This window comes from Taudactylus pleione, unplaced genomic scaffold, assembly GCF_031769625.1.
Source record: "Taudactylus pleione unplaced genomic scaffold, aTauple2 ptg000537l, whole genome shotgun sequence".
Taxonomy (NCBI): Eukaryota; Metazoa; Chordata; class Amphibia; order Anura; family Myobatrachidae; genus Taudactylus; species Taudactylus pleione.
In genome coordinates, this window is record NW_028284939.1 from 8,945,324 (window position 1) to 8,969,690 (window position 24,367).

Genomic DNA, 24,367 nt, shown 5'->3' on the forward strand with positions numbered 1-24,367 from the left:
AACATTGCGCTGAACCAACGTCAATATCTATATTTGATAATAAATATTACATAACCCCACGTGAGTTATTTCAAGGGGCGCTACCATTCTATTATGTTGTGCTTTTTAATAGGACTCCTCCCTCTGGCAAGTGAGTATGTTGCATCGCCATCAACGCCCCCCGACTGCAAAATCGGGGGTCAGATGTGAAAAAACAGCCCTCGGACATAATATATATATTTGCTCAGTTGAAAAGGAGTCTTAAATAACATGGTTGCTTCATGTGCTGAAAGCCACCGTCTGACTGCTTGTTATGGGTTAGCAGAACAGGACATTAAATATAAATGATATAGTGTGAGCCACAGAGAGAATCTGGTCAGCTAACGGCTCTATGACAGGGAGGGAGTATTAAGGCGCGAGGGCACCTGTCAGCCAGAGACACAGCCTCATTCTGTCACCACAAGGGACGCTGCTAATGAGAGGCTCATTAGGCCCAGACACCACCTGAGAAGTCACAGCTAACAGGACAGCGGCACCGCGGACTTACCTCTCCAGCTCGTACTCTTTCATTCCGACTTTTGCGGCCTTCATGACCTGTGGACAGATAATGAAAGGACAAATTGCCGGTGAGGACTGTGTGACTGATTGGCTGTATAAAACACTGGCCATTAGGTCACAGAACTGTAATGTCTTAGACTTGTCATTTCAGATTAAAATGTTTTATAGACATAAAGAGTAGAAAAAAAAAATGGTGCACAGTATTTTCTACTATAGAGACCTTGGGCCTGATGGAGAGATACAATAAGAGAAACCAAAGTACTTCTATATGGGGATTGAATTCTAGAGATTGAGCAATACCTGTTATGTCTATTCTTAGTCATATTTTTATTCATATGTTTATGCTAATCCCTCATTTATGTATGGAGTTTATATATGTGCCAGAATTTACTTACTCTGCTTGATATCACGGCTCATGGTGATTTATGGGAGAGCCATTGATGTGATTTTTTCACATTTACATAGATTCTATCAATCTATCTTAGAGGCATTTATAACCGCACATCCCATTGAGAAACTTTAAATGTGAGATTAGCCATGATGGTTTGATTTCCTTTTACATATATTGTAGCACCATCTACGGCATCCTTACATCTTATTATAGAATATTTTATTTATCCTAGGACTCGGGAATCATTACAGAATTTCAATTGAACCTCCTCATTGTGATATACTGTAGGTTGACTTGGCAGTGTTTTAATTTGTTCAATGTTATATGACCCTTCACTAAAAGGTGCCCATCCACTAGACCAGTGGTCCTCCAACTCAGTCCTCAGGACCCCACACAGGTCACGTTTTTCAGGTCACCCAGCAGGTGCACAGGTGTGTTCATTACTCACTGACACATTTTAAAAGATCCACGGGTGGAGCTAATTATATCACTTGTGATTCTGTCAGGAGACCTGCAAAACATGCACTGTTTGGGGTCCCGAGGACAGAGTTTGAGAACCTGTGCACTAGACGATTTATGTGAGCGTTTGAACGATAACATTATCGTTCAAAAATCGTATGCAAATCGTTTGTAAAAATGTCTTAAACGACCAGCAAAGCGCGCTCTCGTTGGTAGTTTAGACATCTATCATCGGGCAAACATGCTGGACAACCTGACGATAACGTCAGCTTCAGCATGTTTGCAGATGATTGATGAGCCTGCACTGAACGACTGCTCGCTCAGTGCAGGCTCATCACAGACTGACAAACGACTGCACGATTACAATGTCGTAATCGTGCAGTCGTTTTCATGTCTGCTAGTGGATGGGCGGCTTTACACATTCCCCACACTATTTAGCTCTCACCATGTCTTATGTATTATAAATTAGGACGAGGTGACCCAGGACCTTGGATTTATTGGATTATGGCATGGTCACTAATCATCACCTTGCCCAATTATTCGTTGCATGTTCTGTCTGTCTAGACGAGTCCAATTACTAGATAATACAAAGTTATGTTTTAAATCCTACTCCTTTTTAGTGTGCCCCATATTGAAGTATTTTGGTTCCACTTTCTTATTGCATGCTCGTTTTACTTCAGGTAGCACCTAACTTATACAGGGTTTATCACCCTTAGGGGTCTATTTATCAAGAAGTGAAACGTATGGAAAAGTGAATCAGTGGAGAAGTTGCCCAAAGCAACCAATCAGCTTTGAAGTAGCATTTATCAAGTACAGTCTATAAAATAATAGGCAGGAGCTGATTGGTTGCTATGGGCAACTTCTCCACTGCTCCACGCTTTTCACTGCTTGATAAATTAATAGACCCCTTAGAACCCCTCGTGGGCAGTAATTTTGCATATATATTCTCATCCAGTGCTGGGATCAGTTTCCTTTTTCTTTGGCCGGATTCAGAGATGCAGGCGATGTCGGAGCATTTGTTGCTACTGCGCATCAGTACTGCGATACGGCTAAGACGCACAACGAGACTGCGCTGAATCCGTATACGAAGCGCTAGGTTGCAGCGGCCGTGGCTTTTTTTCCCACACACACTTCCGTTGTGGCTCATTTGCAGACTAAGGGGTCTAGTTACTAAGCAGTGTTAGGAGACAGGGTGAGAAGTGAGAAGGTGCCAGCCAATCAGCTCCCAACTGTCATCTCACAGGCTGTGTTCGAATAATGACAGTTGGGAGCTGATTGGCTGGCACCTTATCACTTTTCACTCTGTCTCCTAACACTGCTTAGTAACTAGACCCCCCCAGGTCGCATTGCAGCTAAAACGCATTGTTTGTGCGAAAAGTAATCAGAGGACCTGGCGGATCACTCTCGCCAGGCGTCACGCAGCATGGCGTATCGAGGCTAGGTGTAAGAGGTACACATCTGTTTGTGGTCAGGCTAACCGACTGATGTAACCAAGTGTGCTCCCAATACTCTGTGATGAATCTGCTCAGCAATATGTCATTTACCATACAGCCTGCAGGTGTCACGACGGCCTAGCTGCTGCATTCTATAGACATCTACCGTCTTACTTTCCATTAAATATCATAGAGAGAGTGATCAATATTACCAAGATAGTAAAGACATTGCACCTTTTAAATTTACACATTATGATAACAATACATGTATATAGAGAATACTCCTGCTGTAAGAAAAGCCTCAGAGCATGGCCTTCTGGGGGATATAAAAGGGGCTATTAATGATGAAAACTCTTTATTTAGTGCCTAGTAGTACCTTACCCTATGTCCTGAAAAAGCCTCCAAAAAGCAGTATTTCAGAGGAGGGATAGCTGATAGCTGTAAGCAATTGAGAGATCTGAACTACTCATTCAATCCAAGGGGTATATTTACTAAAATGTGGGTTTTTAGAAGATGTTGCCCATAGCAATCAATCAGATTCTAGCTATTATCTTCTTGAACAGGGGTCTTCAACCCCGTGGCGTGTGGAGCTGTTCCCCTTGGACCTGTTCCACGTTGGCTCACCTGCTGTGTCTCTTCAGTATTTTTAGAATGAGACACAGAGGCAGGCATTAGGGTGTGCGGCTGCTTACAGTGACCTGGGGGGGGGGGCGCACCGTGGAGTCAGGCTGAGTATACTGCCTGGCCACCGTCAGATTAGAGCGGCCGGGCAGCCGCAGCATTCTCTTCCAGCCGCGCTGGCTGCCACATCACAGCAGTGCACTGTCTTGGCTGCTAGATAGCCGATTGGTGGATGATCCTGGCCATTCACCAATCACTGTCGTGGGCGTATCTAAGCATTGATTGGTGGATGGCTTTAGCTATCCACTAATCAAAGGAAAGGAAACTACAAATGCACAGTGGGAGAAGTGTGGAGCCAGGGGGCACGGCAGCAAGAGCCGAGAAGATGGCCGCCCCCATCGATCTGAGGTCTGATTTTTTTTTTACGGATCTTTTATGCTGGAGGGGGGCAGTTACGGGACATAACTGTTTGAGGATGGGGGCAACTATCTGACAGAATTAATGGAGGAGGGGGGACAGTTATGGGGCATAATTATAACTGCGTGAGGAGGGGGAGCCGTGCTGTGACCTAATTAAAATTGTAGGAGGGGGCAGTTATGGGACATAATTGTGTGAGGAGGGGACAGAGTCTAAATACCGCAGTACAGCTTATTGGCCCTCGGCTTCGTCGAACTTTTTTATGTGGCCCACACTGTCTTAAAGGTTGAAGACCCCTGTTCTAGAAGGTGCAAGATAAATGCTAAGTAGAATACAAGCGGTTGCTATGAGCAACACTTCCACTTCGAAAAATCCTGCACCTTAGTAAATATACCCCCAATCTCTAGTGGTAGGGTGTTTAGTGAAAATGTCACCTGATTGGACAGGAGCCACAACTATCCAATCTAGGGCTTCATACAGTACACGCCTCCCATTAGCTTTCCATGCAAATCTCCCAACCTACGGAACCCAATCAGTCGTGCTCCAGGTTACAAAAAAAAAAAAGACAGGTGGAAAGATAATTGCACACATTGGGCCTGATTCAGAGCCGGACGCTCTGACAGAGCGCTCGCTCTGAATCAGGGCCGCCCCTCTGTTTTTTTTTAGAGCGGCCTCCCGGCCGCTCGCATAGCTGTGGGTGACCACCCACAGCTATAGCGAGCGGCCAGGAAGATGGTCGCGATGGTCAAGACCATCGCGACCATCGGGCTTGCGACGAGACCCTTGTGGTATGGTCTCGTTGCTGCAAGCCCAAGAGTGCTTTCGGCTCTGCATGATGTCTTGTGATGTCAGTGGGGCCGGCCCCAGACGGTAGGCGTTCCCATGGGAACGCCTCCGTCTGGGCAGCCACGTCCCCGGCCCGCCCACCAAAGGGGGCGTGCTGTCACTCAACATCGACAGCACGCCCCCTTTGGTACGAGACCCGGAGCGACGGCTTGGCCGTCGCTATCCGGGTCTCGCGCATGCGCGCGACGGAGCCGGCCCCGTCGTACGCATGCGCACTGGGCCGCCATCGACCAGCTTGCGAGCGCTCAGCGCTCGCGAGCGGGTCTGAATCAGGCCCATAGACCGCTCCGAATGATTTACCAGCACAGGAGTGTGCTCCCAGAAATCACGGCGGGCAATGAGTTAATGTAACCAATTTCCCCAGCAGTTGCTGTTCATAGAAATGAGTTATACTGGGACACTTCTATTACCATACGTAGAAGACGAGATGCAAGGAACACGATAATCAATACACAATTACTGGGATGTGACAGAATAAAGCTGGAAGACATGGCCTGTCGGGCAGCGCTCTCCATCCCAGCACGGCGATGTGTAGGCAGGGTTACCTCTTTATGAGCCTCGCTGGAGACCCGATTCGTGTACCGCATCACCTCCAGCTCCATGTCCGTCTTGAACACGCGACTGTCAGGGGGAGGGAAGAGAGAACACAGAACGAAATGTTAATGAGCGAAAATATACTACAATGGGAAATCCTATATGTTTATAAGAATAGTCTTGTCAAGTAAAATAAACATAAAATTCTACGCATCCAAGATGTACAGGTCTGAACGGCTGCCGTATTACATCACCATTTGTTATTACAATTTTACCACTGGGGAACACGGTTAACAAGCTATAAACCACCAAAAAAAGGCATCTGTGCACTCAGGGCCGGATTCAGATCCGGTTGCGAGCACTCAGGTCGATGTTTGCCCACTGGGCATGCGCACAACGGAGTCGGCTCCGTCGCTCCGGGTCTCGCACCAAAGGGGGCGATGGTCGATGGTGATTGACAGCTCGCCCCCTTTGGTAGGCGTGGCCGGGGGGTGGCTTCACAAACGGAGGCGTTCCCGAGCGAACGCCTGCCGTTTGTGGGCGGCCCCACTGATGTCAGTGGGAGAGCTTCCGGCTCTATTAGAGTCAGAAGCTCTCTGGAGCTTGCGGCCACGAGACCCTACCACAAGGGTCTCGTCGCAAGCCCGAAGGTCGCGATGGTCTTGACCATCGCCAACATCAACCTGGCCGCTCGCTATAGCTGTGGGTGGTCACCCACAGCTATGCGAGCGGCCAGGAGGCCACTCCAAAAAAAAACGCCCTGATTCAGAGCGAGCGCTCTTTCAGAGCGTCCGTCTCGGAATCAGGGCCACAGTACATTAGCAGAGGATTAGATATTACATTATGTACCGTATATCACAACTGTTCGTTTATTTGAAAGGTTCGAAGAGGAAAAAAAATAAAAAAAAATAACCACACGCTATATATTGGTAGGGTTCATTTTATGGTCTTCATCCAGAGGAAATGTAAATGAAGTCGGCCGCGTACGCTGCCATAACGGCAAATTGTTCCGGGCCCAAGAAAAGTAACACATGTTCTGATCATATCGGGTGGGCAGGTGACTGTGGGTGGTCTGCGTGCAGGTTTGTGTGCTGACAGCGCTGTCAGGCCCCTATGTGCTCCGAATTTGGACTTGTCAGATTTGCTACCCATGTGCCCAAACATAAGGGGCGATTAAATTGTTTTTTTAGGGTGGTGATAATTAATATGCGCCCGCCGGAGCAATTCAATGGTTTAGGGTGCCCATTAACTGTCGCGCCCAATAGCCGTGTAAAACAGCCAAACCAATCTCAAGCCCTGGTTAGGCCAACCCAAACTACCGTCTGGGTGCCCAAAACACCAGCTTTACGTGAACTTCTGCTCGTCGCCTCAGCAGGCAGCGAGCAGAAATGTTGTCATCCGCGGCACACGCGCCAGATCAGTATACGTTTATGATGCCGGCGGTCACAATGCCGACCGCCGGCATCTAGACTACAGAATCCCAGCGAGGGTTAACTAACCTACGCCGCATTTATGATGCCGGCGGTCACAATGCCGACCGCCAGCATTTAGACTACAGAATCCCGGCGAGGGTTAACTAACCTACGCCGGGAGACCGGCGCCCGGCATACCGATCGAAGGGATGCCGGGCGCCGAGCGCGGACAGCCGCAGGGGGTTTAGGTTTTGGGTTCCCAGGGGGGACTTAGGGTTAGGCACCCCCACGGGAGGTTAGGTTTAGGCTAGGGGGAGGGAGGGTTAAGCACCCGGGGGGAAGGTAAGGGGTAGGCAAAACCCCCCCAGGGGACTTAGGTTTAGGCGGCGGGGAAAGGGGGGGTTAGGTTTAGGCACGGGGGGGGGGGGTGAGGTTAGGGTTAGGCACCCTAAGGGAGGGTTAGGGGGTAGAGTTAGGTTAGTAAGTACTTACCTTCTAGACGATCAGGATTTCCTTCCATGTCGGGCTGGTGCTCCCGGCCGGCGGTGTATCATACCGAATCCGCCAGATCGGAGCAACAATTGAATTGCTCCGTTGGGGCCCCTTACTGAGCGGCGCGCTAAAAACTTTGAATTCCCCCCCACAGACTGCACCCAGGCAATTGTCTCCTGAATGCAAGTACACTATAGCCCATGTACGTTGTGAGTGTGTGCGTCGTCATCTGTGCTTTAACCCTCTGCGTGGAGAGGTTATCATACAATCTTTTGCTGCGCCTTCAAGAAGACGTGAGACGATAGTCCCAGCTCCTCTTATGTACTTCAAACTCTATTATCTGCCTTTACTGCTATCTGGTGTTCTGTCTCATGTCTGCGAGGCTCCTGCCATCCCGCAGATCCCAATTGAGGTACTGTGACTGCCCCTCGCTGTGATGCTTTTTGTCCATGGCCATAGGACTTGTATCAATAACAGCGCTCTGTGTTATACCGCGGCGTGGCTTTGTCTCTTCCTCTTCTCTCTGTGTATTAGATTAGTTTTACCTCAGAGGTCAGCAACAAGAGCGGATTCAGAGAGACACGCCATGCTGACGCAGTTTGAGCGATTATCGGTAATCTGCGCATGAGTAGGAGCCGCACTGCACGAACGTCAAGTTTCATAACCGGTTTCGCAGGCAGCAAGGATGTATTCGCAAAGTGATGGACGGGCGGGGACAGCTTGTGTACGCTCCAATCACAGCCACAGATGGAGAAGCGATGAGTTATGGTGCATACACACAGTCAGATCTGTCAGATAAACGATTTGAACGATTTTACCAAAGATTTGAACGATTTGACGATTGAACGATTTTTGACTGCATTAAAATGAATGGAATCGTCCAAGTCTGACTGCAAACACATCAGATATCGTTATCTGACCATCGGGAACTCGCATCGTTCATCGTCCATCGTTCAGGCATGTCAGATAAGTCAGATTATCCTTCAGATATGAACGATTGAACGATTTTTTAAATCGTTATAGTTCAGATCTGAAGAAAAATCTGACCGTGTGTATGCACCATTAGGCCTTTACTGATCTGAGAAATTAAACAAAAGTACCCGAGGCAGAATATTCACCAAGGACACTAATTTAATCAGCTGTATTTTGGGAAGTTGCAATGACTGCCGGTTTGAATACATGCCGAGGGAATGGGATCTTATTTTGTGAACGCCGGGTTTTCCGTTTTCCCAATCCACGCTTAGCTGAGTAATGTTTAATGCAGCGTGCAAGGACTTGGGGGAAATTTATGTTATAATGTAGGTAGGGAACCAGGAACCACATGGCAACAACAAACCCTTCCAAATCCTAAGCCGCACACTAAACCATTGCAGGCAATGACAGAAAACGTCAGTGTAGCAGATCTGAGGACTTCTGTCAAACCTGAAAACACAAAGCCAATCTGAGTGACACTAGTTCCAGCGAGAACGGAAAAACGTAATACGCACGAAAATCCTCTCAAAGCCTCCCACGCCATCTCTACATTCCCAACACGTGTGAATGATGATACGTTGCTTTCGACAGCGTAAACATAAAAAGAGAAAAACATTTTTACAGGCTTCTCATTAAAAACAACCCAAAAATAATATCACAGCCCATAATGATGCGAGTGAGGTTTGTAGACCCGCTGCGTCATAACCGGCCGCACAATGGGGGTCATTCAGACCCGCTCGCGAGCAAAGTTCGCTCGCAAGCGGGTCGATGTTGTGAGAATGCGCATGACGGAGGGAGCTCCGCCATGCGCATGCGTGAGACCCGGCGAGCGACGAGAAATACGTCGCTCAAGGTCTCGCACCAAAGGGGGCGTGCTGTCGATGGTGACCGACAGCACGCCCCCTTTGGTGGGCGTGACAGCCAGACGGAGGCGTTCCCATGGGAACGCCTACCGTCTGAGTCCGGCCCCACTGACATCACTAATGATGTCAGTGGGAGTGACTTTGGCTGATAAAGCCAAAATCACTCCTGGGCTTGCGGCAGCGAGACCCTACCGCAAGGGTCTCGTCGCAAGCCCGATGGTCGCGATGGTCTTGACCACCGCGACCATCATCATGGATGCTCGCATAAGCTGTGGGTGGTAACCCACAGCTATGCGAGCGTCCATAAGGCCGCTCCACATTTAAATAGGACGGCCCTGATTCAGAGCGAGCGTTCTGCTCAGAGCGTTCAGCTCTGAATCAGGGCCAATGTCTTAATTGCCAGTGTACACAATCGACTGCTTTGGACCTGGATTCGCCACCGTGACATCTGCTTCTTGGCTCCAGATGCCAATTAAATGCATTCAGAGGCACCTTTCACCTCCTGCTTACTAAATGAACACACAGAGTACGCAGCACATTCTAAAAATACATCGGGCTAAAAGCAAATGATACAATGTAACAGAATGTTGATGGCGACTACTGAAAATTCTCAGGAGGAGAAACAAAACCGATGCCAGACCCATACTGGCCGGTAGCGGATTCTGAGATGTCCGTTGTGCCGATATTTATGCAGTTGAGCGATTATCGGTGATCTGCGCATGCGTCAAAGTACATTAACGTCATCGCTCGCCATGTGATTGACAGTGGGGGAGGTAACGTGGAGTGGCTGTAAACAACTCCGGCGTGTCGCGACCTTTTGCGTCACAGCCTGCACCTGCGATCCCATAGGCGATAAAAATGGCTCCAGTGTCTCAGTACGTGCGCCAATTCTGCTTGAGTATAGGGTTAGTCACTCAGACGGTCGATTATTGAAGAATCTGTGAGCCATGTAGCTCCTTTGTGCGCAGATGCCTGAATTTGCGATGCCTTCTGTGGCCATCTCAATGCAAACCCCGACACCTGCGCATATTTACGCACAGCAGCTGCGTACAAAATTCGCAGTTACGGTGGCTTTAGCGTCCATCTCCGAATCACGCCCAGTGTATCCTACTAGACGGCGATTGTCCATCAGCTGACGCAGCAGTTCCGTGCGTAGCGGATATAGGTTTTAAGTTTTAAAACAATTGATCCTATCTGACAGGTTTATTGCGCCATTACAGCTATTCCGAACGATATACCCAGATTGTTGGCTTTTGCAGATGGCGATATTATCACCATCATTTATTTATTTATAGAACCCCACCAATTATACAGCACAATACAGGGACGGTATATATGACAATCACATCTGTCCCTGCACCATCAGAGCTTACAGTCTATGGGCCTGATTCAGAGCCGCTCGTAAGCGGCAGCTCGTTCGCTCCGAGCGATGTTTGGCCAACTGCGCATGCGTACGGATCGTTATACGCATGCGCGAACCAGTCAGTGCGGCCGAAATTCATGTGCTCGCAAAATAGCGAATGCCTGCTAATTTGAGTGACAGGAGGAGGCGTATGTGGGTGGTAACAGGGGAAGGTGCTTGAAAACGGGGAGTGGAGATCCGATCGCAGGCGTGCTTAAAGGTCAAAACGGGCGTTTTATGGGTGTGCATATTTAAAACAGCAGCGTCATTGACAACGTCACTGGGTTATTTTTTAGCCAGAACTGCTCGCAAAATTGTGGCAGCAAAAACCAACCACAAGAATAGCGAGCAGCTCATACCCTGTTCGATGTAGTCGATTAATCTAATAAATAGCGGACATGACGTAGGATGCGAGCGGACAGGGGGCGTAGTTTCCCAAAAAACGACCGCAAGTTTTGGTCGCTCATTCAGACCTAGAGGCGTGAACAGACCGCAAACAGCGAACGGTTCATTTGAATAGCCACCCCTATTTTCTGGACGAGCGAGCGCAAATAGCGTCCGGCTCTGAATCAGGCCCTATATTCCCAAACACACAACCACAATGAGTTACACTTTTTTTTTCCCTCATGCCAGAAGCCAACTCATCTACCAGTGAGTGGGAGGAAGCCGGAGCACCCGGAGGAGACCCACGTAAAACGCGGCAAGTACATAAAGGGCCTGATTCAGAGATGCAATCAATTTAGCCGCATGCAGTCTGCGCTGTGACCCTTAATAAACGTAGATCTTTGGTGTTGGCCACAGCAGCGCCCCAGTCCACCTGCTTGTGGAAGTAGCCGCTATCACTACCAGTGCAGGACCCGCACCAACCTTATCCCTGGCGCAAGAGTCTAAAATCAGACAAATCATTGCATACGCGCACCTCTGAATAGCCTACAGATCCGCTTGCGGGGGGGGGGGGGGTATGTTAGGTCGATAGTTATCATTCGTCATGACTACACAGATGACAGCAGCAGTTTGGGCGAATATTTTCTGCCTATCCCTAATCCCTTCCCCTCCCCCAGGGCAGGGGTTCCCAAACTCTGACTTCAAGGCACCCCTAACAGTCCAGGTTTTAAGGATATCCATACTTGTGTAGTATTCATTCTCTAGCACCCTGCACCTGTCACAACCCGTGCAGTTCCTCTTTCCTACCTGGGGTGTCGCTCTCTGCTCTGGTGCTTCTAGCACACTCAGTTGATGCAACAAACTGCTGTGATACAGACCAGAGTGTGCTAGAAGCACCAGAGCAGAGCGACACCCCATGCAGTAAAGAGGAATTGCACGGGTTGTGACAGATGTAGGGTGCTAGTATGAACACTATGCGTGCATACAGTAGATGGTATAATCAAACCGAGGTACTAATTAAGTCACCTGTGCTTAAATATGTATATCCTGGAAACCTGGACTGCTAGGGTGCCTTGCGGACAGAGGGCCTGATTCAGACCCGGTCGCATACGCTGTGTGCTCGCAACCGGGTCGATGGTAGGCCAGTGCGCATGCGCGAGACCCGGATAGCGACGGGCACTCCATCACTCCGGGTCTCGTACCAAAGGGGGCGTGCTGTCGATATTGAGTGACAGCATGCCCCCTTTGGTGGGCGGGCCGGGGCGTGACTGCCCAGACGGAGGCGTTCCCATGGGAACGCCTACCGTCTGGGGCCGGCCCCACTGACATCACAAGTGATGTCAGTGGGAGAGCTTTCGGCTCTGTTTGAGCCGAAAGCTCTCTGGGGCTTGCGGCAACGAGACCCTAGCACAAGGGTCTCATCGCAAGCCCGATGGTCGCGATGGTCAAGACCATCGCGACCATCATCATGGCCGTTGGCTATAGCTGTGGGTCACCCACAGCTATGTGAGCGGCCAGGAGGCAGTTCTGAAAAAACAAATGCCTGGCCCTAAGTCAGAGCGCCCGGCTCTGAATCAGGCCCAGAGTTTGGGAACTACTGCCTTAATGCCTAACCCTACCACCACCACACTCCCCCGGCACCCTATCCCTATCATCCCCCTAGTGCCTAACCCTCCCGGCAGTGCCTTTAATCTAACAGTCAGCATTCTGAGAATGTCGGCAAATTACATACACATACCCTGATGATGCCGACGTGATGACTGTCGATATGTTGAACCATGTCGCCAATCAAGTGTTGACACGTGACTGAAGGGATCACCTTGTGCAAATAATAACAGCGTCAATGTCCCAGGTAACAGATACAACCAACATGGACAGTCATTAACTATCCGACATGCCTCAGATCTGAAATAAGGGCGTTGCAGAGTTTTTTGCGAGTCATCTGCACAGAATGAGGAAAATTTCTAAGCCCTTCCACATATAGAAGACCCGAGACCTGACAAGTAGACAAGGCGGAGAGCTCTTATAATGCATAATATTGTGACGGGGTAAGTTGTATCAGTAAGAAAGGGCTGATAATGGGGGGGGGGGAGGATAAGTCACTGGGGTCCAGAGACAGGCCACTGTCCAGGTAAAAAAAAAAAAATAATTTTTAAACAATAATATAACATTTTTGGCTCCAAGCATTGTACCTGCAATTTGTCCCAATTTACAAACCAACATCTAGAGGGTTAATGCATAGAGCGAGCGGTCTCCTCCTGGTCCGATCAATGGCACTCCGATCAGTAATTCTCCCACAATCAGACAATAACTTTTTTTACTAGGAGAAACGGCTGGAAATGTGATCAGCACCTAATTTAAAGCGTGCATTGGACATTTTTACTGGTCTCGGCACTACAAAGAGCGGAGATGTTTAATACTGCACAGCACGTGCCAGCAGGGTACGCATTGTCTAAGTATATACAGAGCGCCATAAGTCCGGTCTACCCGCAGCAGCCAGGGTCTGGAGTCTTTAAAAGCAATTATGCTGCTAATTATCTGACTGATATGAGCACCCATGAATATCTCATTACCATGACAGCCAAACGTGACACTCCGGACTTGGAAAGCCCGGCTTTGTCATTACTGATCAGGGGCTAATCCTCCTAGAAAAAATAAAACGTCTATCAGGATTTGAGGGATTAGATACATTACAATCCATTTCCACTGCAGAGACGTTAATCCCCCAGATCTCCGTGCCCCTGTAACTAAAAAGCTTGGCCGTTGTGCGGACACGAAGCGAGGGCTCAAAAGGACCAAAGAATTCCCAGTGTCTAATACAGTGCATCTACTTTTATTATATTTATGGCGAATGTCAATAAACTTCTTATAATAAGCCGGTCCTCCTCAGATACGGAAGATAATCGTGTTCACTTGCTTATTCACTGACAGATCAGAGAATTTTAAGTTTAAAAAGAACAGAAACTACCAACTGTATCTCTGTAGGGAATCAGTGTGATATACCGCCGGACCCATGCCCGGCGGTTGGAATCCCGACAGCGGCATCCCGGCAGAGGAGGAAATCCCAATCGGCCAAGGTAAGTATTGTCTAACCTAATTCTACCCCCTAACCCTCCCTTAGGGGTGCCTAACCCTAACCTTTCCCCCCAGTGCCTAACCATAATCCCCCCTCTAAATACCTAAACCTAACCCCCTCCTTCCCCGCCGCCTAACCCAAGTCCCCCAGGGTGGTGCCTAACCCTAAGTCCCCCCCGGGGGTGCCTAACGCTAACCATCCCTTCCCCTAGCCTAAACCTAACCTCCAGGGGGGGGGGGTGCCTAACCCTAAGTCCCCCCAGGGATCCCTAAACCTAACCCTCCCCCCCCCCCGGGCTCGGCCTCCCTTCGATCTGTATGCCGGGCGCCGGTCCCTAGGGTTAGGCTTTAAGACAGTAGTTCCCAAACTCTGGGCCTGCTTCAGACCCACTCGCGAGCGCTGAGCTCCGTCGTGCGCATGCGCGGGACCCGGATAGCGACGGGCAAACCGTCGCTCCGTGTCTCGTACCAAAGGGGGCGTGCTGTCGATGTTGAGTGACAGCACGCCCCCTTTGGTGGGCGGGCCGGGGGCGTGGCTGCCCAGACGGAGGCGTTCCCGCCTACCGTCTGGGGCCGGCCCCACTGACATCACAAGTGATGTCAGTGGGAGTGCTTTCGGCTCTGTTTGAGCCGAAAGCTCTCTAGGGCTTGCGGCAATGAGACCCTACCACAAGGGTCTCGTCGCAAGCCCGATGGTCGCGATGGTCTTGACCATTGCGACCATCTTCATGGCCGCTCGCTATAGCTGTGGGTGGTCACCCACAGCTATACGAGCGTCCAGGAGGCGGCTCTAAAAATCAAGAAGGACGGCCCTGATTCAGAGCGAGCACTCTGTCAGAGCGTCCGGCTCTGAATCAGGGCCTCTGTCCACAAGGCACCCTAGCAGTCCAGGTTTTCAGGATATACATATTTAAGCACAGGTGACTTAATTAGTACCTCGGTCGGTAAAATGACAGGCGTCTAGATTTAGACGCCTGTCATTTAACCCTCGCCGAGAGTAGGTCCGCCGGCTTCCCGACTGCATACCCTCTGTAGAACCCATCACAAGCGGGGGAAGTTTCACTGACAGAATGGCCAAACGCGTTGATCTAACTCTCCCTATTTAGGACTTAAAGGCTTTTACACTGTTGCCTATTTGAATCAGGCAAATGAACTAGCATATAAGAGACTGTTAATGACTATTGGAAGCTATGGAGGATTCTGGGGCTTGGTCAAAAGCACAGAGGAAAGATTTTAATGTTCACATACTGGCTAGATGCAGAGTTAAACATACATCTGCCTGCAGAAAATAAATTGTGAGTTTCCGCACTGTTCATGTTCCCAAATCAAGTTTACACAAGTACGGGAAAATCAGAGCTAACGCATTTCGATTTCATCTCCACTTGTGACTTAGGAAGCATAACTGGGCATTCTCACGTGGGCAAAGTTCAGTAAGGGAACGTCAACGCAAATGCGGGCTATGGATAGCTGGACGGAAGCTTATATAGGCTTATGCACGTCTGTTCTGTCGAGAAATAGTAGCAAGCTCAGCGTACTAAACTTACCTCGTTAAAAGGGAAGCGAATGACCAAATCAGCAAAAATACTGACATTCATTTGCTGGTGTTCACCGTTCTACCCGACGTCGGGACAGGACAGATGAATAGTGTGTGGGCAGATGGAGGGGATTGGCATAAGCATAAAAAGATTGTATTGGGGACACAAAAAACACACAGGATGGCGTATAAATAACGAAATTCTCTATCCCCCAAAAGGATCAAGCCTCCATTCTAATTTTAATCAAAGCTCCAAATCAAAAGAAAATTCAGACGGTGAAGGAGAATTAATTAATAGTTCCTGAAAAGCTTATTCAAATGAAGTCAGTGTTTGCAAGCAGACAGACAATGGAACAGATCCCAGCAGCTTATTTAACCCTTCCACATCCGCAAATTTGGTGGGGGGGTAATCGGTAATTAATTTGCCAGTCCATGAATATGTATTTGCAGGGCTTAGAGGAACCAACTAAATTTATTAGGGTGGGTATGAGGAAACGGTTCAGCATTTGCATAGTAATAACATTGTGTAGAGTTGTATGTAAATGACAGTCTCGGTGGGAGGAAGCTATGTACAATTTAGCACTGACATTTTTAAGCATATAGCCTTTAATGAGCCATTTTGGTGGCTTAAAATATTCATCGTTGGTAATATTGCTACATCTATAGGACACATTATTCACAACTGTCCATATCTAAATGAGGACGGCTCTGTAGATACGATGGAGACTGTAAACTTAAGGCTGTAGTTGAAAATGTCACCAACACACTAAATTACTTTTGCAGCAGAATATTGGACATTTTGCATAATGAAGAATTTGTAGCTCGGCTCGCACCAGTACAAACGCTACAAACTGGAAACGCTCGTCGGGAGCTGTAGAATCATGACCAACATGATCCCGTTAAAGTGCAAAAGTTAAAGTTACAACTACAGTAATAAGCATGTGCGTCTTTCAATGTGGTATACATGTGTTTTAGGGCCTGATTTAGAGATGGACAAATGCCCAACGTTTTTTCTACTGCGCATGCGGAGTCATACTGTGTATCCCAAGACGGTCCTGCAATGGCGGTCGCCGAAGATTTATTTGAATAGACATTCAGGGAGGGCGGAACAGTGGGGGTGGCAACTCAAACTAAGGCGTGCCACAAGAGTTTCGGGGTCCCACTATAGCCTGTGACAGCGCTCCTGTACGCAGCGCGCCGAAGCCAGCGAATTCATCTACCAATGCAGATTGACTGGCCTCAACGGCTTACTTGAAGTGAACATTCTGGCCACCAAAGGGGGCATATTCAATATGGGAGCGAAAAGTCCGTGCTGGACTTTTCGCTCCACATCGGAGGTTAGAGTGGGGATAAAGTATCGGGCGCGTGCCCGCTTATCCCCGTATTCATTTTAAAAGGAGCGAAAACGGGACCCGGCGAATTTGGATCTGCAGAAAAAAACGGGAAATTTCTGGAAATGTGCCTGGGACCCCCTAAAGATGTCCAGACATGGGGGATCAATAAGGGTACCCCCATTTTTTCCTGCTGAAGTCGGGGTTTGTAATTGCCACGGCAGGTGCATATTTGCACCTATGAAGAAGTGGTGAAGAATAGCACTTAGGAATAGTTATTTAAAAAAAAAAATCTATCAAATTTGGGGTACATGAAAATGGGGGTAAGCATATTTTTAAGTCCCTAAAGTGCATTTTGAAAAAATACTTCAAAAATGCACCTGCCGCTACCACCCGCATTCTTTTAAACACCTGCCGCATACTTGGGAACCCCCCCTGAATTAATTTTGTTATTTACAAAAAGTGCTCCCAAAAAAATTTATTTAATATTGGGGTTAAAAAATAAATAAAAATGGGGGTGTCCCTATTTTTTTTTTTTTTTTTACTTTTTTTTGACACAGTTCATTTTTAGGGGCTATTCCCAGGGGGTGCAGGCTATTTTTTTTAAGCCTGCACCCCTAAACCCCAATTCTGCACTTTTTTTCGCCATGTAAAACGTGGTGAAAACTTATCACCGTTTTTTTTCCATAGACTTTTCGCACCGGCGAAAAGTCTTTGAAATTGAATACGGGGATAATTCAAACATGCAAAAATGACAATTTGGCTACGACTTTTCGCAGCCAAATTGAATATGGCCCATATATGTTGCTTAGATGTCCGTTGTTCGCCGCAATGTTCCATCGAGCTTCAGCTGCGAGTGTGTAAAACCAATCCTGCGTTTTTAAGGTCGCAGCCTCGCGTTTCTGGTACACAACGTGTGGAAAACTGAAAGAAATATACGGTACGCTACTCATCTTGGAGCATCAGTCGCACAGTGTGGCCGTAAAGACGCTCAGTGTATGAGGACATAGTTGTAGATGAGCCCCAGGAAGAGACACTCAGACAAGCTAGTTTATGCTTCGCTATGGATACGAACACACATTATTGGTGGTTTGTGCTTTATTTGTGACACTGAATATTTAATACTACACCTAGAAGACACCCATCTTCCACTTTTCCATCTATATGTATATATTCAGAAAATGAATTAAGAAACGCCAGAGAGTTTCTGCCCCCACAGCCACAACAGTTTCAGCTATAGAAAACCCGAAGCCAATAGTCGGATTCATCTTATAGAATATTATCTCTGCACAACTATGTATATGCAGGGGATAGATTTGTTGACCTGTATTATATGGAGATTCTTGTTCCAACAATATAAACCCAGCAGCTGTATGCAAATGGCCAGGTATAGATAATTAGTGTTGGAAATGATACATGCATAAAACATTACAGAACAAGGGTCCCGGGCGTGCAGCCCGCTGGGGGTCACTGAAGTTTACACATAGTGACGCCCCAGGAATCCTTACACCCTCAGGCAGTGCTGAATTTTAATGAAAACCTGGCTCCTAAATATGAAATAAACAAGTATATGAATTACGGCAGCTAAGAAAAATACAGAGCGTTCTGTACAGGAAGAGCAGACACAATCCAGGTTTATCCGATCACCTAAATGTGGACTCCCTAATTCAGCTCCCAAATGACTCCTGATTATAAATGGCTCCCCTCTGAATGGGCTAGAAGGTTAGAATGAAGCAGCACTTTACTAGGGACCACAGTTATCAATGAGACATTAAGCCAGTCACTTCACTAAATCATAGGCCCATCACTTGGAACAACCTCCACCCCTAGAGCCTAAACCTAACCGCCCCCGCACCCTAAACCTCCCCCCTTAGTGCTTAACTCTAACCCTCCCCCTAGTGCCTAACCCTCCACCCTAACCCCAGAACTTACCGCTGGGATGCAGACGGTCGGGATTCCCGACCATCGGTATTATCACTGCATCCCAGCGAGACATCGCAGACATTAGGCCAATCACCAGGAACCAGCGCCATCACCAGGCATGGGTCTCATCAATGCACAAATCACAGGCCACAAGCCAGCATATTGTTGCTGGTTATTGGTAAAGCAATAGGCTTAATTTTTGCGAACACTAGTAAAGATTAATGAATGACTTTTATTTATCCATCTATTTATAGTCATTTAGATCACATGTATCTTGTAATCTGCTGCATGGACTGAATAACAATCTCTTGACCATGAGCTCATTCAGACCTGATCGCAAGATGCGGCCGCTCGCTGGCAAAAAGGGGCCGGATATTTAAATTAAGCGCTCGCACTGCGTGGTGTTAGGGTGTTAGGACGCCCTCTATGTCTTAATGAGCTACAGCACTGAGCACTCGCAAGTATATAAAGACGCCCCCTTTCCTCTCACAACACACCTCATCTCCTGGAATTGTTGGATTAAATCGGTAACATCGAGAGCCATCGGAATTGCTCGCATCACTTGAGGTTGCCTTTCCTCGCCGCAAGCACTGCAGGCTGAAATACCTGCAGGTGACGTGTACAATGACGCTACTTTGCTAATTAAGAACGCCCTTTAAACGGCGTTTTGGCGGCATGACACGCCTATGTCCGCACATCCACTCCCCCGTTTACAAGCAGCTTCCTCTGTTACCACCCACAAACGGCGCTATCTGTCACTCAAAATAGCGACCTGATAGTGGCTTACGAGCAACCAAAATCAGATCGCAAAGACTGCGAATTGTACACATGCGCAGACGGGCAAAAATCGCTCAGAGAAAGCGCAACTTAACGACCGGGTCTGAATCAGGTCCCATGTCCGCAAGCTCCTATGTATGGAGTTTGTGCCAAATGATTGATAATATATAAACTATTTATACCAAATGATCATATAATTGCAGCAATGAGCAGGTGCACCTAATAAACCGCCAACCGACTTGTGTGTAAAATAAATAAAAAGAAATTACAATATATAAAACACACACTATATATATTAAATATACATACATACATATACACACACACACACACATATATAATATCTATATTTATGTTCCAGCAACCATAGCAACCGAGGGCACTGGAAATATAGACTATGATCCAATTTGCAGGGACTAAGCACCGTGTCGCCTGCTGGAAGGATACAGCCGGCTTTCCCAGTATATAAAGTGTGACATTCCTCTCACATAGGAGGTTACAGCGAGGAATAATCCGTCATCTGCTATCAAACCTCCTGAGCAGATTATTCTCCCCGTTGTGCAGCTACAGGGAAGTCACATAACATCTGCTTTCACCACGCAGGATGGGGCAGAGATGAAACATAATGCATTTACAAAAAGGAAGAGGAAAGAAACCCAACAGAACCGAATTCACCTCTCACCAGATTCTGCTACATCAGAGGTTCGCTATGACAGTCCAGGTATTAAAGGATAGCCATTCTTGAGATCAGATGGTTATATCAAATTGACTGAGGTACTAATTAGGTCACCGATGCTCAAGCATGGCTATCCTTAAACCGTGGACTGTAATGGCGCAGTTTGGGAACCTCTGCGCTACATGATACCAGTCTCCATAACAATCGTCTTGTGCATGAATGTTTAATGGCGCTGTGCCTCTGGTCTTCTTTTGGATGATGGATGTGTAGGGGAGAGAGAGAGAGAGAAAGAGAGAGAGACAGAGAGAGGTCCTCATTCAGACCCGGTCGCAAGCGTTGAGCGCTCGCAACCGGGTCGATGTTTAGGCCCTGCGCACGCGCAGCGGCCGCACCGCGCGTGCGCAAGCCCCGGGGCGAGAGAGAAACTCTCTCGCTCCGGAGCTCACTACAAAAGGGCCGGCTGTCGATGTTGATCGACAGCTCGGCCCGTTTTGTAGGCGGGCCGGGGGGGTGGTTTCACAAACGGAGGCGTTCCTTAAGGAACGCCTGCCTTTTTGTGGGCGGCCGCACTGACATCAGCAGTGATGTCAGTGGGGAGCTTCCTGCTCAATCAGAGCAGGAAGCTCTCTTGGACTTGCAGCTGCCGAGACCCAACCTTAGGGTCTCGTCGCAAGCCCCAATGGTCTTGACCATCGCGACCATCAACCTGGTCGGTCGCTAAAGCTGTGGGTGGTAACTCACAGCTTAGCTAGCGACCAGGAGGCCGCACTTAAAAATAGAAGCGGCCGCCCTCATTCAGAAAAAGCGCTCGCTTCTTGCGACCGCCTCTGAATGAGGGAGAGAGAGAGCTATAGAAAAAAAATGTGTGTGTATACGTTTAACGACACAGTACCATCTCTATTTTGTATGCTGGATAGAATTACTGTATTAAATATCCCGTTTCCATGCTGCAGAGTTCCCATCAGACCTTTAATCTTGAACAATCTGCAGTCCGTCTTTCCATAAACTACAAGATGTCTCGCGTGTATAGTAACATAATATAGTCTTCATACTCCAATTGCTTTGTGGGGTTTTGAATGTATTGAAAGCAATGACACAGCTATTCAGGTCGCCGCTGTTGCAAAGACATCCACAAATGTGGGACCCATGTGCCGCCAGTACCAGTGCTCATGCAAAAACTCAGAATCTTAACAACCTTTACCAGCCTTAAATCCTAGGGGGATATAAAGCGTAAATCCCATGAAATTAAATTATTTCTTTTTTTACTCTCCGACATAACTCACTGGGGCAGCCTATAAGAAGAATGTTGATATGTGATATTTTCCTTGGGTTGTTTCTTCAGGCTGCTCTGAAGGATTTATAATTCTGTGCAGTGTCACGTGACGACAATGAAAAACAGCCACGCGGCACACGTAGTGAGCAGAGAGGCGTTAGAAGACAACTCTGAGCTCTGGAAAATCTTCACTCTTCTGCTACACATGACGTACTTAGAGCTGGGGGTCTGTGTCTGTGCGACTGTCATCCATGCTGTGCGAGAGATTTTACAAAAAGGAGATGATTTTCAAGAAGGATCATGTTTGTGTGCAGCATGCTCCCAGGCTATTGTGGAACTAGAAGGTCCAGCATGTCCTGGCAGCCAGTACCAACACTGCTGGAGAGTGAGATTCCATGAGGTGGATTTATGATGCCCCGCACGTTATGTGCACGGAGGAACTAGCCCAGAGACAAATCACAGGCCCAACACTCCGTGATCTCATTCATAGGGCTATAATCTACCATTACTCGTTTCACTTTTCAGGCCAACGTTACAGAAATCCTGCTGCCACCCTCTCATTGCAATTAGCCTTTAAATTGATGACACTGCAGCAGCTCTGCAGACACCGTTCCCAATTATAAAACAAGACTCAGGAGGAATGATGGAGGTTTAATGGTCACGGGTCACCAGCTGACCTTCTCTTCCAACAGACGTTATCTCACCAACCTACTGACAGAATTACAGGATAATAAAACAAAACTCTTAAGATGTCATTGACGTCTTCCCTTCTGTACATACACACAGACGCTGCGTCACGTCCGGGATAAGGGGGAGATTTGCTAATGAAACCTCTTTAGCTGCATCTTCAAAATTGCCCCCATTGTTTAATAAGTTAAGTTATTCCAAGTCTAATTAAATCAGAAATGATTTGTCAAGCTGGGATATCATTCTCGATTCATACAGCTATTAAAGGTGATTATGTCTAAGAACTCATTTATGAGCATGTAGATATAAAAAGGGAAAATATACAGTACTAAGCTCTGGCAACCTCCCCCCCAAGTGCCTAACCCTAACCCCCCCCTCTCCACAGCCTAAACCTAAGTCTCCCAGGGTTGCCTAACCCTAACCTCCCCCCAGGGCTGCCTAACCCTAATCCCCCTTCCCCTAGCCTAACCCTAACCCTCCCAGGGAGGTGCCTAACCCTAATCCCCCTTCCCCTAGCCTAACCCTAACCCTCCCAGGGGGGTGCCTAACCCTAACCCTAATCTCCCCCCAGGGGTGCCTAACCCTAATCCCCCTTCCCCTAGCCTAACCCTAACCCTCCCAGGGGGGTGCCTAACCCTAATCCCCCTTCCCCTAGCCTAACCCTCCCAGGGGGGTGCCTAACCCTAACCTCCCCCCAGGGGTGCCTAACCCTAATCCCCCTTCACCTAGCCTAACCCTCCCAGGGGGGTGCCTAACCCTAATCCCCCTTCCCCTAGCCTAACCCTCCCAGGGGGGTGCCTATCCCTAATCCCCCTTCCCCTGGCCTAAGCCTAACCCTCCCAGGGGGGTGCCTAACCCTAACCTCCCCCCAGGGGTGCCTAACCCTAACCCCCTTCCCCTAGATTAACCCTAACCCTCCCAGGGGGGTGCCTAACCCTAATCCCCCTTCCCCTAGCCTAACCCTAACCCTCCCAAGGGGGTGCCTAACCCTAATCCCCCTTCCCCTAGCCTAACCCTAACCCTCCCAGGGGGGTGCCTAACCCTAACCTCCCCCCAGGGGTGCCTAACCCTAACCCCCTTCCCCTAGCCTAACCCTAACCCTCCCAGGGGGGTGCCTAACCCTAATCCCCCTTCCCCTAGCCTAACCCTAACCCTCCCAAGGGGGTGCCTAACCCTAATCCCCCTTCCCCTAGCCTAACCCTAAGTCCCCCCTGGGAGCCCCGCCCCCCCCCCGACGCCCGGCGTCGGGCTCCTGGCGTAGGTAAAATGACAGGCGTCGGGATTTGAACACCTGTCATTAGACCTTTGCCAGGATTAGACAGTCGGGATGCCAATGGTCGGCATTTAGAACATTGGCATCCCAACTGCATACTGTTCATATGTCCTGCATGGTCTTATTTATTATTATTACCAGTAATTTATATAGCGCACACATATTCCGCAGCGCTTTACAGATAATATTTGGCCATTCACATCAGTCCCTGCCCCAGTGGAGCTTACACTCTATATTCCCTATCACATGTACATGCACATACACACTAGGGGTAATTTTTATTGGAAGCCAATTAACCTACCAGTATATTTTTGTGGGAGTACCCAGAGGAAACCCACGCAACCACAGGGAGAATATACAAACTACACAAAGCTGGGTACACACTATATGATATATGTACCCAGCGATGGTGTCAGTAGCATGGTGACATCGACCACTACGGAGCTGCTAATTGATGAATGCTTCCGATTGGTTTAAAATGTGAGAAAGTCGCCCATTTCATCCAATATATAGTATGAAACCAGCAGGAGCAGTTCTTAAAGAGACATTACACAGCAAGGAACCCTTTTTGTCCAGATATACTGATTTATGAACAACGGGGAAAGGCAGCTTGCATTCCCATTTCTAAAACTGCATACACATACAACGATTTTTTGAACGATTTTCTGTCAGATTTTTTAAAGTGTAATGAACGATTTTTTTGAACTACAAACGATTTTTGCATATTCCCTTAATGAAAATCGTTGACAAGTCTGACTGAACTACAAACTACAAACGTGAACGCGCATGAACGATGATCGTTCATCGTTTGACTCAGAGTGAGCGATTATTGTTAAACGATATCGTTTAAAGATAATCGTTCAAAAAATAGTTGTGTATGTATGCAGCTTAAGTGTTAAAATGGAAAAATATAAAATTATATTTGTGTCTGCATTGCCGAGCAATTCAGGTACGTATCAGCTGCACTATCCGGCCATTAACTTCAATATATTTCCTTTGAGTGCTGTGAATTTAAGCAATTTCTGTACTCCCAGTAAAGCCTGTGCCCCCAGTCA

General features: G+C 48.0%; 1 protein-coding gene across 1 annotated transcript in view; it reads right to left on the bottom strand.

The window, feature by feature from the left end:
- PEPD (peptidase D) overlaps positions 1 to 24,367 on the bottom strand; it is a 225,953-nt gene that overhangs the window by 148,881 nt on the left and 52,705 nt on the right. Inside the window, exons 8-9 of the mRNA XM_088451097.1 lie at positions 5,250 to 5,325; positions 527 to 573 (exon numbers count right to left, since the gene is read on the bottom strand). Coding sequence (XP_088307223.1) covers positions 527 to 573; positions 5,250 to 5,325 — 123 coding nt within the window. The remainder of the gene's footprint in view (positions 1 to 526; positions 574 to 5,249; positions 5,326 to 24,367) is intronic.